At 40.4% G+C, this 16,460-nt stretch overlaps 1 protein-coding gene across 2 annotated transcripts in view; it reads right to left on the bottom strand.

Annotated features, from left to right (window-relative positions):
- dsg2l (desmoglein 2 like) overlaps positions 1-16,460 on the bottom strand; it is an 84,824-nt gene that overhangs the window by 22,182 nt on the left and 46,182 nt on the right. The window contains exons 7-12 of one of the 2 annotated variants that reach the window (XM_052127890.1): positions 13,759-13,944; positions 13,187-13,452; positions 12,948-13,090; positions 9,256-9,477; positions 8,280-8,498; positions 600-727 (exon numbers count right to left, since the gene is read on the bottom strand). In XM_052127890.1, coding sequence (XP_051983850.1) covers positions 600-727; positions 8,280-8,498; positions 9,256-9,477; positions 12,948-13,090; positions 13,187-13,452; positions 13,759-13,944 — 1,164 coding nt within the window. The remainder of the gene's footprint in view (positions 1-599; positions 728-8,279; positions 8,499-9,255; positions 9,478-12,947; positions 13,091-13,186; positions 13,453-13,758; positions 13,945-16,460) is intronic. The other variant, XM_052127891.1, reaches the window with a different exon arrangement.

The raw sequence follows: 16,460 nt of genomic DNA, 5'->3' as shown, positions 1-16,460 counted from the left end.
TACTTTTAGTCCTAATATTTTTTGGGTGAATACAGTCTTGAAGAAAGTACTAAAGTTTCCCACATTTTACCATATTTTGCAAAAACAAAGGAAATGCCACATTGATGTAGAAACATTTGTTCCCAATTCCCATGCCCCCTTTTACGTTGATGCAACCTCCAAATTTCCTTAAATTATGTGTTTCCATATATACAGTAAATAAACATGCTTCTTCCCTCTCTTTTCTTTGATGTGGGTTCTGTATTATCCATACCTATCTTATGCATGTAGTTTTCTAAAAGCCAGTAATAAATTAATAAATAAATATAATAATATACACTTCCCACTATCTATAATGAATTTGCTGACAAATAGTGCTTCCCTGTATATCAAAGCACTCATAGAATGTGACGACATCCAAAGCAATAAGGTCAACTCCACCTTACACTTACCTTAATGTTTATTTGGTAAAACTTGGTCTTTGCAGTTTTGTGAACATGTTTTAAGCAAAAATTCTTAGCTAGGAACTCTTAAGAGAACTACTAGTGGTAAGATAAAATTCTTTGTGAATATGAGCCCAGATTTTACAGTAAAAACATCTAGCTTGTAGCATTACATACCTTGTCCTCTCCCTGTCCTTCAGTGTTATATAGGATGAGATGCTCTTTAGCATCAAAAGGAATGCTCTTGAAATCTACTGCAGATGCCATGCCACCACAAAGACAGAACATGAGCAGGAGAGGTACCACTGCAACATAACGGACATCAGGAAACAACAGAGAGAAACTTCAATAAACATCTGTAAACATTTGTCATATAGTCAACAGAACATTATTCAGAAAAACACACCAATTCAACAACAGCGGTCAACGGCTAACCAACATCTTCTGCTATATTCACATGTTCCTATTCAGTCAGTTCACACGGTCCAATACACTGACTATGGGATATCATACTCTTGCGTACTTGTCCTGAACCCATCTGAAAAACAAGTCACCTGCATCATTCCTATCAATCTTCAGGTCCTTGCCTCGCTGAAAGAACACAGTACGCGTATGTAGATCAGCAGTGATTGTGGTTAAGAACAACACAATAGAGCACAACAGTCTATTTCTGGACATAAAAAAATCCCATAAATTTTTTCTATGGGCAAATTAATTTTTAACAATAAATTATAAACCTTAAAAGTGAACTCTGAGGTTGTTAATCAAAGGCCTTCTCTTGAAGCCATCTGTCTGTTATTTCAACTTCAACATGTTTTAAAAATTGTGTTTAATTAGCAGAATTTCTGGTGAAGAACTACACTACCTGTGAATCCTGAAGAGAAAGATCCACCAATCAGAAAATCGTAGCCAAAAGATCTTTGTAGCTAACAGCAAATTACTTGTTTGTTTATATCTGAATATTTTGCAATAAACGTGATATGTATTGTTCCTTCACTTATAATCAACAAATTTAAATGAATAGATAATTTTTTTGTTTAAGTTTATTTTCTATCCTTGTTAATTCGATTACATCATTCACAATGCATCATGGGATTGTAGTGGCATGTTTTGCCTTCTCGACTGGTAACAGAGCTGACATACAGTGGCTTGCCTGTACAAAGGCGACATTCACCCTGTTGGCTAACCAGGTTGTTTTATTTATACCCATTCATAGTTTACAGTATAGGTCCCATAGTCGATGTGTTGTACCGTGTGAATCGACTGAATGGGAACATAAAGTTATGCATATAACAACTGTTCCCAGAAGAAGGGAAACTAGTTAAAACACATCGCAGCCACATTCAACTTTGGCAACATAGAAGAGCCTATTTGAACAACCGGAATGATGCAGGCGACAGTATTAGCCAGGTTGGCAGGGCTATCCAGTGTTGCCTTGCGTGAGTGGCCTTTCAGACTTGAGGTGTCTTCAGTACAAGTGAGAGAGCATGAAATCCCAGTGAGAGAGCATGAAATCCCACAGTCAGTGTGCTGTACTTAGTTTCCCTCGATATGGGAACAGTAAACTTAACATTTTTATTAGAAGTTTTCCAAATGCTGGATGTTTTATTGCAGCATTCCAAATGGATGAATTTTGTAGTTGACACTTTACTAAGCTCTGCCCCCCTTGGCTACCGTTGCTAGCAGAACTTTGCATAAAGGAATGGGAGATTGCCATGAATGGTGTGGTCTTTGGCAAAATATTCTCAATAACAGAATTGACAATATTCTTACGTGGGCTGGAATAAAGAGTGACATTGTAAAGCACATTTATCTGATGTTATTTGTTAAAAGAAATTGTTAAATTACACAGAAAATGTATTGAAAACCTTTTGGTACCTCGTGTCTCTATAAAAAGTTATATCCGTCTCGGTCTCTGTGACAGCTGTAGACTTTGTAAGCAGCAAACGTCTCGTTACGTATGTAACCTTGGTTCCCCTTTGACTAAGGGAATGAGACATCGCGTTTACTAATACATATGGGGAGTGTCTTCATACACAACCTATTTGAAACCCCTCTGAAATAACGGCAATATTCTAACATTGGCTATGGTGTTTGGCGCGAAACTGACCGCTCATTTTGGCGTGAGCTGATCGCTATAAAACAGGTGCACAGACACAATTTCCTCAGAATTTCTGACTGATAACAAGGAGCACATTGCAGAACTCTGAGTCTTGTGGTGCGGCTAGCGTTCGCAATGTCTCGTTCCCTTCGTCTCAGGGAACCGAGGTTACGTACGTAACAGAGACGTGCCCGTACTTAAAAAGGGGGCATAAGTATCTATCTATCTATCTGGCCAAAGAATAGCAAGTGCTCTAAACAGAGAGGACTTGTGAAGAAAGAGACGTTACATCTAGGTTGAAAAACCTTGCGAACGTGTTTTGCGGGGACCATCCTGCCGCAAAACATGTCTTGTAAGGACACACCATTCGTCCATGCCCATGAGGAGGCCATGCCTCTAGTTGAGTGTGCTTTAACACCAATTGGGCAAGTCTGTCCCTGCGATTCGTAAGCCAGGGTAATTGCATTGACAATCCATTGAGAAAGTCTTTGCTTGGAGATGGACTTTCCTTTTGCGTGTCCTCCATACCATATTAAGAGCTGATCAGACACTCTGAACTGGCAAGTACGCTCAACGTATGTATGTAGCACCCACATAGGGCATAACAAATGCAATGATTGTTCCTCATCTGAATTAAACGGAGGAGGGAAGCAGGCCTGAAGGTGATCCATCTGCGCTTTGAAGGGTGTGGTCAGGACCATGGGTACATAGCCTATCCTGGGTTTGACAGTGGCTCTTGAAAGACCGGGGCCAAACTCCAGACAAGAATTGTCGACTGATAACGCCGACCCATTTTACTGAGGCCAGAGCCAGCAGTAGTGTGGTCTTAACGGAAAGAATGTGCAAATCAACAGAGTCCAAAGGCTCGAAGGGGGGCCCTGTGAGAGCTTTTTGGACTAAAGTTAAGTCCCAAGTCGGGACTGTAGCTGGCCGAGGTGGGTTTAATCGTCTTGCTCCTTTTAGGAACTTTATGATTAAATCATGCTTGTCTATAGAGGCGCCGGCTTCATGTGCGTGATACGCAGATATAGTTGCCACAGTGGTATTTCCCATGGTGGGCTGTACAACATCTCTATCATTTCCGGAAACCATGGCTGGTTGGGCCATCTCGGCGCAATTAATAGAACCATTTCTTGTCCTCCCAGACTTTGCATATGACCGAGTGGATCAGGCATACCGGAGGAAAAGCGTATTTGCATTTCGCCAGCCATTTGTGTGCCATTGCATCCATTCCAAAGGGGCTTTGGAATACCAAAGGGGACAGTGGGCATTCTCCACTGAGGCAAATAGGTTGATTTCTGCTTTGCCAGCCATTTGTGTGCCATTGCATCCATTCCAAATGGGGCTTTGGAATACCAAAGGGGACAGTGGGGATTCTCTACTGAGGCAAATAGGTTGATTTCTGCTTTGCCAAATATTTCCCAAATCCTCAACACCGTCTGAGGATGAAGTCTCGAATAATCGCCTGGTGTCAGCCCTTGGCGTGACAGTAGGTCCGCACCGTAATTCAGGTGGCCTGGGATATATGCCGCTCTCAGGGAGAGGAGATGACACTCACTCCATAGGAGGAGGTGCCGCCACTATCAGTCTCAACAGTAGCGGTGAATGAATTCCACCTTGGCAGTTTATATATGCCACAACTGTCATGTTGTCTGAGCGAACCAGGACATGACAGTTCGCTATTTCTGACTGAAAAGCCTTCAAGGCTAGAATTACAGCAGTTGGTTCAAGGCGGTTGATATGCCACGCCCTCCTCGGACCGGTCCAGGTGCCGAAAGTCGGGCGCCCATCTCACACCGCCCCCCAACCTGTGTTGGAAGCATCCGTAGTCACCACTTTCCACCTGATAATTTGCCCCAGCACCACACCAGTCAAATGCAGGAGCTGTCCATGGTACCAATGCAGCTATACAGCGGCGGGATATAGTGATGCGCGTGCGCCCTTGGCGCCAAGCATTTTGTGGCACATGACTCTTCAGCCAGCACTGAAGTGGTCTCATGTGTAAGAGACGTAATGGGATGACGGCCGATGCTGCCGCCATAAATCCCAAAGCTTTCTGAAACAGCTTCAGAGGAAGTGTTCTCCCCAGTTTGAACTGAGTTAGACACTGCAGAATGGCCTAAACACACAAGCTCGTGAGGTGCGTGCGCCCCCTCGTGGAGTCGAGGCGGAATCCCAAAAAGGAGATATTTTGGCTGGGAGAGAGCATGCTCTTTACATTGAGGCCCAAGCTGTTTAGATGCTGAAGCAGTTGGCATAACAGAGCCTCTTATTGTGCTAGTAACAGCCAATCATCGAGGTAGTTCAAGATGCGTACGCCGCTCAGTCTCAGAGGGGTGAGAACCGAATAAATGTGCGAGGAGCCAGAGACAGTTCGAAGGGCAGGACTTTGAATTAATACGCTGTTCCCTCGAACGTGAATCTTAAAAACATCCTGTGGTGTTGTACAATTTGGATATGGAAGTACACATCCTTCAGATCTATGTACGCAAATCAATCTTGTGGGCTTACATGTAATAGAATCCGTTTCTGAGAAAATCATTTTGAATGGGCGCTTTATAAGTGCACGATTTAAATGCCTCAGATCCAGAATTGGCCAAGTCAGCTGACTCAATTTGGGACAAGAAAATAATGGCTGTAAAATCCTTTTTGTGCTTGACAATTTGGCACAATCGCATTTTTCACGATTTTCACAAGGAATTTGTTTTGGTGTTGTAGGTGCGTGTCACATAATCTCTAAATATATGAAACAATAATTAAAATATAAGCAATATAAATATAAATGTCCACACAGTATCAATTAAAAGTATAAAATAATAGAGCAGAGTAGTACAGTGTAATGTAGAGCCAGAGGTGGAGTGTGTCAGGGTGGGTACCGGGCATTGTTGATAAGGCAAGTGGCGGATGGGAAGAAACTGTTCTTGTGGCGTGAGGTTTTTGTCCTGATGGACCTCAGCCTTCTGCCAGAGGGGAGTGATTCAAAGAGATTGTGGTCAGGGTGGGAGAGATCAGCCACACTCTTTCCAGCACGCTTCAGGGTCCTGAAGGCGTACAGGTCCTGGAGCAGCGGCATATTGCAGCCAATCACCTTCTCTGAAGACCGGATGACATGCTGCAGTCTGCCCTTGTCCTTGGCAGTAGTAGCAGTGTACCAGATAGTGATGGAGGATGTGAGGATGGACTCGATGATGGCTGTGTAGAAGTGGCAGGAAGTACATTCTCTGATGTTCAGCTCCCACTTGAGGTCCTGGGAGATGATAGTTCCCAGGAAGTGGAAAGACTCCACAGTGTCAATTGTGGAGTCGCAAAGGGTGATGGGGGCAGGTGCAGGTGCTTCTTCCTGAAGTCCACAACCATCTCCACTGTCTTTAGAGCGTTGAGCTCAAGGTTGTTTTGGTCGCACCAGGTCACCAGGTGGTCAACCTCCCACCTGTAGGCAGACTCGTCACCATCAGAGATGAGTCCGATGAGGGAGGTGTCGTCCACAAACTTCAGAAGCTTGATGGACTGGTGACTGGAGGTGCAACTGTTAATGTACAGGGAGAAGAGCAGAGGAGAAAGAACGCAGCCCTGGGGGGGATCCAGAGCTGTAAGGTGGGCATTGGGGGGGGGGATGCGCAGGCCCCTGCTGAGGTGGGGGAGGTGGAGGTGATGCACTGTGGCTGGAGCTGTTGGGAGGTGTCGTGGGGGCTGGTTTCAGGACTGTCCCTTTGTCTTTCAAAGCGGCAGTAGAACGCGTTCAGGCATCAGTCGTTGATGGCCTGGGGGCTTTAGGCTTGTAGTTGGTGATCTGCCTAAGCCCTTTCCAGACAGATGCAGAGTCGTTGGCTGAGAGCTGGTGTTGGAGCTTCTCAGAGTACCGTCGTTTAGCCTCTTTCACTGCCTTGCTAAACTTGTACTTCACCTCTTTAAATCTGTCTTTGTCCCTACTCCTGAAGGCCTCTACCTTATCAAACCTTAACCTTCTGAGTTTGGCTGTAAACCAGGGTTTGTCATTGTTGTAACTCACCCTAGTGCGTGATGGAATACAGCAGTCCTCGCAGAAGCTGATATATGACGTCACAGCCTCTGTGTACTCATCAAGACTGTTTGTAGCAGTCCTGAACAAATCCCATTCAGTTGTGTCAAAACATGTCTGGAGATCCTCCACAGCCTCACTGGTCCACTTCCTTGATGTCCTCACTACAGGTTTGCAGAGCTTTATTTTCTGCCTGTACGCAGGAATCAGGTAGACCATGACGTGGTCAGAGTTTCCCAGTGCAGCACGCGGCACGGCATGATAAGCATTCCTGACTGTGGTGTAACAGTGATCCAGAATGTTCTCCTCTCTGGTCGGGCATTTAATAAACTGTCTGAATTTAGGGAGTTCATGAGTGAGGTTTCCGGGTTGGTCCGCTCCACACAAAGTATCTGGTCGGCGAGCATGCGCTGTGCGACCTGCACGTTGGCTTGCGGCAGCATGTAAACACCGACCAGAATGAATGAAGCAAACTCACGGGGTGAATAAAAAGGCTTACACTTTATGATGAAAGATTCCAGGTCAAGAGAACGGTGCTGCTGGATCACTGTCACATTGTTGCACCAACCACTGTTGATGTAAAAACAGATTCCTCCACCTTTATTTTTGCCAGAAAGTTCCGTGTCTCTGTCCGCTCTGTAAATTTTGAAGCCTGCCAGCTGCAGCGCAGAGTACAGTATTAATCCACAAAGTCACGGCTCCGTGAAGCACAAAACAGTAGATGAAGAAACGTCCCTGTTTTTCCCCAACAGCAGTTGTAATTCCTCCAGTTTGTTGGGCAGTGAACGCACATTAGAGAGAAATATTCCCGGTAACGGTGTGCGTAATCCTTGCTGGCGAAGACACACAAGCGCACCAGCCCGTTTCCCTCTCCTTCAGCGTTTCACTGCATGAGCAAAGGTGAGCGCACCTTTGACCAGAATGTCCAAAATTTCCAGTGTAGGGAGAAGAAAAGTAGGAAATAAGTCCTCTGGAGTTGTACCCCTTATGATCATGAGCTCATTTCTAGTGAAAGAGCTCCCGGTACCGACGCAAAAAACAGAGTTAAAACACAAAACAACGCGCGCACACACACACACCGAGGCGGTTGTCTGTGGCGACAGCTTGTGATCAGTTTTGGAGAGTATGCATGATAATTGTATGCATGAACATTTTTCCCTGAAATTACAATGTATACAAATATGTAATGGGAAGTTTTACCTTTATGTATGAAGAACATCTTTTTTACAAGTTCTCTGGTGTTATTTTATTATACTTAAACATAATTCATCATATTTTACCAGGGGAAAAAAAGCTCAAATACTTGATCTCGGGCAGCAATACATCAAAAATTAGTGTGGGGAAAACAATCCCATCAGACTGCATTTACAGACTTTATTTTATTTGTAATAAAATATGCAGTCTTCTGCAGATATGCTTATGTTTACATGTGAAATTCCACATGCGTTTATCATCTTGTCATTTTTATTTTAATAATTTTTATTGAATTGACTGGTGAAAAAAAAAAAAAATCAGCTCAGGATTTTTTGCTTTATTTGAAGAGAACCACAAATGTTTTTGACTGTTTTTCTTTCAAAAAATGTCCAAATCTATTGGATATTTCACTTCTTTTAGTAAACAAATGGCAAACTATGGTAGCCAGGATTTGTTTTCCCCCACGTTAAGCCACACCCTGACGTGCTGCTGACTGTATGTATAACATGTTTGAATTTCAGTGGTTGGATGAGACGGGACTCACACAGGAGGAGCAAAAGTCCCAGCAGCATTAGAAGTACACCAGACCCTCCAAATCTAGTCTCCCGCTCTCTTAGACAATGTTTAGTCCCGTCACATGTGCAGACATCTACCTGAAGTACCTGACCAGCACAGAACTTCCCCTGCTGGTCCCGCACCTCCACAAACACACGGTACTGGCCCGGCCACAGCATCTCGTGAGAGCGCAAGATCGTTGTAGTGTCTGAGAGGAAAATATTAATGCAGATGACATATACAACAGGAACAAATTAATGTGCTTAGGAGCAGCAATCTGTTAGTATTCTTACATTTTCTTTATTTATTGACTATAATTGAATTGTGCAAAATTGAAATCCCTTTTTACTCTAAATCTCCTTTCACTTTCAGATGTGGGTGTGGAGATTTAGAGTAAAAAAGGACTTAAGTATTGATCTGTTTCTCAGCCACACCAATCATGTCGCTTCTGAAGATATGGATTTAACCACTGGAGTCTTATGGAATACTTTTATGCTGCCTTTATGTGCTTTTTGTAGCTTCAAAGTTCTGGCCACCACTCACTTGAATGGTCCTACAAAGCTGAGATAACTCATAAGCTGTACTACAGGTATAGTGGCACAAAAAAAAGACAATCTGGGTTACAGTGAGGCACTTACAAAGGAAGGGCAATACAACAAATGCCCATCATTGTGAGGGGTTGGCAGGGGTGTTGCTTTGCAGTTGCTAATTTGACCTTGATAGTTGCTAGTCAAGAGAGCCCACTCCAAGTTTCTATGATATTTTATTTTCTAGTTATGGCTATGATTGGCGGTATCTTTCATATCCATGCAGATTATATAATGGTGTTTAATACTTGGGCTTACATTTAGTGCACTTTAAACTGGGATACAAGGAAGTATTTTAACATTCAAAAAATGACACACTGCACTTATAAAAAGACAATAAGCTATTGTACAGTTTTCTGTTTTCTGGTTGTTTATTACCGTTGAGGTGCTCGACACTCCATGACTGCAGTGTGCTCTTTGTGTTTACTTTGAATTCAAAGGGTGCTGCATTGGGGAAATGATCTCTGTCCACAGCAGTGATATACAGCACATGCTCTTTGTAGCACAGTGTTTGAGACACTCTGCTCAGGATGGGACAGTGGTCATTAAAGTCCTCCACCTGAATGGCTATGGTGCCAGTAGCAGTTTTAGCTGGGTAATCTGTAACAGAGTTGATATACTGTATTACACACAATATGTTGTCACAACTTTGAATGGCATTTTATACTTTTGCAACACATAAAACTATACTTTTGAAATTAAATTTTTTTTTAAACGGGCTCCTGAATAACATTTGAGAGGGGCCATCAAGTTTGATAGTTGTTGGCACCCATCCGCACCTCATTAGGTATAGTACTGGTGAAGAGTGGGGGTCTGTGGCCCTTAAAATGAAAATGTATGGACATGAATTTTACAGAAATGTAAAAGTGATATTATTATTAATTCCAAAACTATGTGCAATTACCAATAATATTTCATACTTTTATTATTGTCTTGATCAATACGACTATAGTTTCTATATTATCCAAAATAACTTTTAATATCTGTGAAAAGCACCCTCGCCCTCCCCCTCTCTCGCTCTCATAAACGGACACATAAAGATGACACGTCATCTACAATTATTTTTTAATAATTCAATGGTCCGTCGTCAATTATTCCTTACACCCCTTACAAAAATCAACAGTTCATGGCAAATTTGCTGCAAGATTGCCATAAACTCTCGGTTTTTGTGAGGGTTTACTTACAGTGTTTTCATAGAGGTTTGCACCAGTGAATTCTGTGCCAAATTCAAATGCTTCACTCTTGTTCTCGCGCTGAAGTAAACAAACAAAAATGTCTTCCCTTAAGCCAGCTATACACTGTAGGATTTTTACAGTCCTTTAGGATTGTTGCTTGTCAGTCTGTACGATATGAACGCATTGGTATCAGCATGGCACACTGTGTGACATTATGTCAGACTGTACGACATGTCTGGAAGTTATGGTACTGTTTTATATGTAAGGAATAATTGTCGACCATTGAATTATTGAAATATAATGCACACCCTGAGGTGGTGATGCAGCCACAAAGCGTTATTTTTAATAATTCAATGGGCCAGAGACAATTATTCCACTAATACTATGGTCATCATAACTTTAACAGCTTTCAGTGTTTTCTCTCAAGGCATTTTCTTTTTTCGTCCCGAAATCTATCTTGTGAGTGAGGCCTTTTACTTCCACCATAGATTCAGCGTCTTGGCTTGACACAGACCAAGCCTACGTTGCTAATTAAAAAACGTCAGGTTTAACGGAGGTTTAAGGCTTGCGCAGAGAGATATTGCGTGTGGTATTATTACCTCTGTTTGTGCGGCTTGCTTCAAAATTTAAATGTAAGCATAGTTCTCAGCAGAAATTCTTGTATATAGCTTTCCCATTGCGACACAACATTTATTAAATCGCAGGGGTCCGTTGGCATCAAGGCATGTGTCCGGCTCAAGAGTATGTGTGCGTGTCAGCGTGTATGACTGTGCGTGAGTACGCGAGGGTACTTTTCACAGATATTAAAAGTTATTTTGGATAATATAGAAACTGTTTTATTGATCATGTCATACAGGGATGCTTTTACATCAAAGCTCTGTTGCAAGACAAGTCTAAATGTGGTTTATGAGGACATTTTTAGTGTCCCCATAATTCAAATCACTTTAAAAAAAACAATGTTTTTGTTTTTTTTGAAAATGTAAAAATGCAGAAAGTTTTTTTGTGAGTGTTGGGGGATAGAATCTACAGTTTGTATTGTATACAAATAATTATGTCTATGGAGAGTCCTCATAAGGATAGCTGCACCAACATGTATGTGTGTGAGTGTGTGTGTGTGTGTGTGTGTGTGAGTGTGTGCGTGTTTTTGTGATTTACGAGGACAATTTTGTAAGTTACAAACTGGTAATTACAAGGTTATTATGCTATAAATGTGATTTATGAGGACATTTCTAGTGTCCCCATAATTCAAATCGCTTAAAAATCATACTAAACAATGTTTTATTGAAAATGTAAAAATGCAGAAGGTTTTCTGTGAGGGTTAGGTTTAGGGGTAGGGTTAGGTTTAGAGGATAGAATCTATAGTTTGTACAGTATAAAAGTCATTATGTCTATGGAAAGTCCTCATAATGATAGGTAGACCAACATATGTGTGTGTGTGTGTGTGTGTGTGTGTGTGTGTGTGTGTGTGTGTGTGTGTGTGTGTGTGTGTGTGTGTGTGTATGCATTTAGAAGAGAGTGAAAGAGCAAGGGGCGCATTTCGTCTGTCTAGCAATCCGAATCAAGCATTCAATTTTAGTATAAATAATTTTCTAATCAAGTTACTATATTTTATCAAGTATTCCAGAGAGTTGTGTATTAAGAAATGGTAGTTGAAGTTCAAGATAGTTATAATATGAAAAATGACCAAGTAAAACAGAAAACAACCTCTTCCCTATTACTGTATTTCACATGTGGCTTTTGAAGATCAAATAGTCATGCACAGTACATGTTCTTCTGCAGTTAATAAAGTGATCAATACATTTTTTACTGCATAATAATCAATCTTCTGGTAAAACAAAAGGGAGCACACACTCACTGATCTTTGCTAGCTGGAACAAGCCATATGAAACAAAGTAAGGCTTTTCACAAAAATAAATAAACAATATGGATCATTTTAATTACTGGTATGCTTCTCAGTCAAAATCCGACAGCAATCTATACTACTGCACCATATCTAATAAAAACGGAAAACAACTGAGAAAAAACTTTTGAAATCTATTGTTTTTCCTAGAATGTGTCCATCATCCATTTTGTCAGTATTGCCATGAGTGGAGAGAAATTAATGTCACGCATAAATCCAGTTTCAGTTGGCTCATGTGGTAGAGCGGGTTGGACTCTGATCGCAGGGTCCCGGCCCACACGACTCCACATGCTGAAGTGTCCTTGGACACTGAACCCCAAGTTGCTTCCAATGGCAGGCTAGTGCCTTGCATGGTAGCTCTGCCACCATCGGTGTATGAGTGTGAATGTGTGTGTGAATGGGACACAGTGTAAAGCACTTTGGTAACCTCCAAGGTTAAAAAAGGCACTATATAAGTGCAGACCATTTACCATTTCAGATGAAAAGTGTGAGGGCAAGAGGAACAGTATAGGTAGGGATATTTGACAGCTACAATTAGTAGTCACTCATTATTGTGGTCTGGGTGCCATGCAACAGCAAGCCCAAAAATGGGACTATATTCTGGAAATAATTCCAAATGAGCCCAAAATAATGCAAACCTCTGACTACCCATATTAATAAGTCACTTTTAATAAGTAAACTTATTACCCCGTTTGTAAACTTATTACCCCACCCCGTTTGTATTTTTTTTAACTTATTTACATGATTCATTTGGGCCAAAGAAAATCTGGAATTATGAATTAATATGGAAAAATCCAATGTCTGAATAAAATATAAAGACAAAGAACCAGTTTAGAGCTTAAAAAAAACAGTTGTGTTGATGAGGAAATGTTTAACAGAGCACATTCTACTGTTTTCAAGGTCACTGAGCTGTGAATTATTTAAGATGTGTTGAATTTTAAACAAATCACATTTCAAAATGTACTACTCTCTCAAAGGAAGCCACTGGCACTGACCTTTGGTGATGCAGATAATCTGAGCGGAATATGTGCCATTGATGACAAACTTGGACTCATAATCTGGGATTTTATTGAGTTTAATATCCGCTGTGCGTTCATCTATAAGCAGCCAGTTGTCAATATCTTGTCCCTTTGCATACCTATAATACATGAACATTGTTACTAATGTATCTAAACATAAACAAATTTCCTTCATGAAGGCATATTCATAACATGCCTGATTACTTTATTCTCACCTCACATTAGTAGCAATCTGCAGTGTGTCACTGTCGATGGCTGCATAGTTGGTGATGACTTTGGTGATGTCAATAGAGGTCTTGTCTTCAGAGATGGCAATGACTTTGACCGCAGGTTTGAAGCGTGGGCCCTCGGGTTGATTAATCACGCTCACTCTGATGGGATAGATTGTGCGTTCTGTTATGATCACTGATGAGTGATATTCGGCCTTGTTTGAGACAGACACCGCCAGGTTGATATGCTTCAGTTCTTCATAGTCCACTTCCTGTGAAAGCAAACACAAATCCATGAGAATAGCAGGAAAAGCTGGAGTTAAACAAAAGGCCAGTGTAGCAAGCACACATCCTGCTAAGAACAAAGTACAATGCTGCTCAAACATTTAGCGGTTTCTTGTGTGTAGTGCAGGATGGGCAGTTAAAAACTAAATTGTAATAGACAGCAAACCCACAGCAAAGTTCTCCTTTCAAATGTGAAAATGTCCTGTTTAATTAAAAATGTAATTGTTTCTTTTAAAATGTACTGTATGTATTACATAAACCTTTCATTGACAATGAGAGCCTGATCAATATACCTTAATGAGCATGAGGATGCCTTCATTGGTGTTCACATCTGTGGTTATGAAGAAATAACCACCCTCATTTCCTGAAATAATGCTAAAGACAGCCAGCCAGTTGTCAGTATGGATGAGATCAGCATCAATCACTTGAATTCTCACCACTTCCACATTCTTAGTGTTTTCCTCAACACTGCACTCATACTGTAATGACAGGATATGGTACAGTTAATAAAATGAACTTTCTTAGTTAACTATAAATTATAAAACATTTAATATAAATAACTCTTCTAGTCCTTTTGATGCTTTTAAAGTGCAATATAAATAATGAATACAAAGTATAATGCTTTGTCTTTTAACAGCTAAAATGGCCGCAGAAGTATTCTAATCAACTACAGATATATAATTTCCAAATCACTCATCATGTGTCATAGGCTGCAATCACACAATGCTTCAGTCCATGATGGACTTCACAGAGGATGAACTGCTATCAACTACAGCCGGACAACAAGGGATACTTCACAGGCCGTTGCCTGCTAAATTCGGTTTTAGGATGGACTTCACCAAAAATTAACCACAGCTATCTTCCAGCCGGACTCCAAGATATACTTCACGACCAATGCCTGTATCATTTGTGTCTTAGAATGCACATAAAATAAGCTCCTATCAATCACAATCTAATTGAACAGCAATCTGATCACTGCTTACATTACTTCTTAAAATGGAATACATAGACAATAAATTATTGTCAACTAAAGCTTTACCAGCCAAACAGCAGGGGTGCTGCATCTATGTTAACTTCCAGAGACAATTTGGGATGGACTTCAAAGACGCTTAAACATTATTCTTACAGTTCAATTAATATAAATTAGGTTTTAACATAGCCTAACTAAAATATACTCTATTTACTCAATAAATATATGTATTGTATTATATAACTAACTAATGCAGAGGGGACTGGCTCTCCCAGCTGAGCCTGGTTTCTCCCAAGGTTTTATTCTCCACAAACTAAAATCTTATGGAGTTTGTCTTTGCACCAAATTAGCATCTTTTGTAGTTTTTCGTTCCTCACCACAGTCACCTTTGGCTTGCTCACTGGAAGGCTAAAACAAAATTTTTGAAGGCACTTTCAATTACGTTTTTTCAATGAAACTTCTCAATGGGGACTTTACCGACATTAAAACATTGCTTTGAAACAATGTGTATTGTGAAAAGCATAATACAAATAAAAATTACTTAACTTGACAAAGTTAAGTTAAATGACTTTCAGTGACTTTAAATGTTTTCCTGTCTCAACCACAAGATTCATATCCGAGGTTACCAGAGCAGGTCAGATCCACTGTTTGGTTTCGGACTCCACTGCTATGTGTCTCTGAGTGATGACAACAAAATGCAGCTGGTGCCAGCCAGACATCACTTCAATCTATTACGATGGACTTCAGAGGATGAACTGATGCAACTCCAAACATAAGACATGGGATACTTTATATGTCATGGCCTGAAACTTGGGCTTAGTATAGACCTCAACGAAATGACCTGCCGGTTGAACTGCGATGCACCTCACTGATCTCTGCCTGAATCACCTTGGTCTAATGGTGGACTACACTCTTAAAATGGAATACATGGACTATCAATTAATTCAAATTTAAAAATATTATCCCCACCAAATCATGTGGTGTAATCAACATGGTAGACATTTCGTTGTCATGTTACAAAAATAAAATAATTATATATCAGAGATAACCCTAAAAAATAAAACCTTTAAAACCTTTATTTAAAACCTTTATTTTGTCATATCATTAAACATACAAAAGCACATTTTGTTCGGGTCATATGGAGTAACCCTGAGAAAAATTATTTAATATTCTTGACTCAAACCTTCATGATATTTGTATAAATAAAAATTAACCTTGAAAAAATATTTTGAAAACTTAAAACATCGCATTCACTCTCACGTATTCAAGCTGCAAGGAAATACTTTCATACCTTGATTACAACACATTAAATTTCATTAAAAAGTAATTAATAAAAAATGTTTTGTAGAAAATTCTACAAATCTTTGTTTATATCGCTGGTACTTGACAGAGAATGGACTATATAATGTGACGCAGACAGTGCAATAACTGGAGAAGAACCTCTTATAAATTGAACTAGACCCAGCCCATTAGCGCTTTGCATGCATAATTTCGCTTGTGCCTAGAATTAGGGCATGCTTGCATGAAAATACCAAAACTTCATGGCCAAGCCCATTGACTTTGCACATATAACTTAAAGCATAGTGCTGCACGTAGCGCTTGCACTCTTAAAATAGGGCCCCATGATTACATTTCTACAAACTTAATACATCTGTTTTAACAACTGTAGATCTTTAAAAACTTCACTTCAAAAATCCTTTTTTGTCAATGACCCTGCAAACCAGTAAAAGGTGGCGCAACCACAGATGCTCCAAAAGCATAAATCTGACACATGTACATAGACAAACAAAAATAGCTTAGACAAATGCAAGAACGTGCAGGCAGATTTATGAAATAAATTGCAATCTGGATTTGCTGTGGACTGCAAAGAATGATAGTCAAAGATAAGGAAATAAACCAAACAATATACTTACATCTTAAGCAACTTTCTGTATTGTTTAATCACTCATCTGCCACAATGATGTAATGTCTTTGAATTATTATTTATATATATATATATATATTTATTTGGGTGACTTTCTCAGC

Source organism: Xyrauchen texanus, chromosome 6 (assembly GCF_025860055.1).
Source record: "Xyrauchen texanus isolate HMW12.3.18 chromosome 6, RBS_HiC_50CHRs, whole genome shotgun sequence".
Classification (NCBI taxonomy): domain Eukaryota; kingdom Metazoa; phylum Chordata; class Actinopteri; order Cypriniformes; family Catostomidae; genus Xyrauchen; species Xyrauchen texanus.
This window is presented reverse-complemented; position numbering and strand designations above follow the sequence as displayed.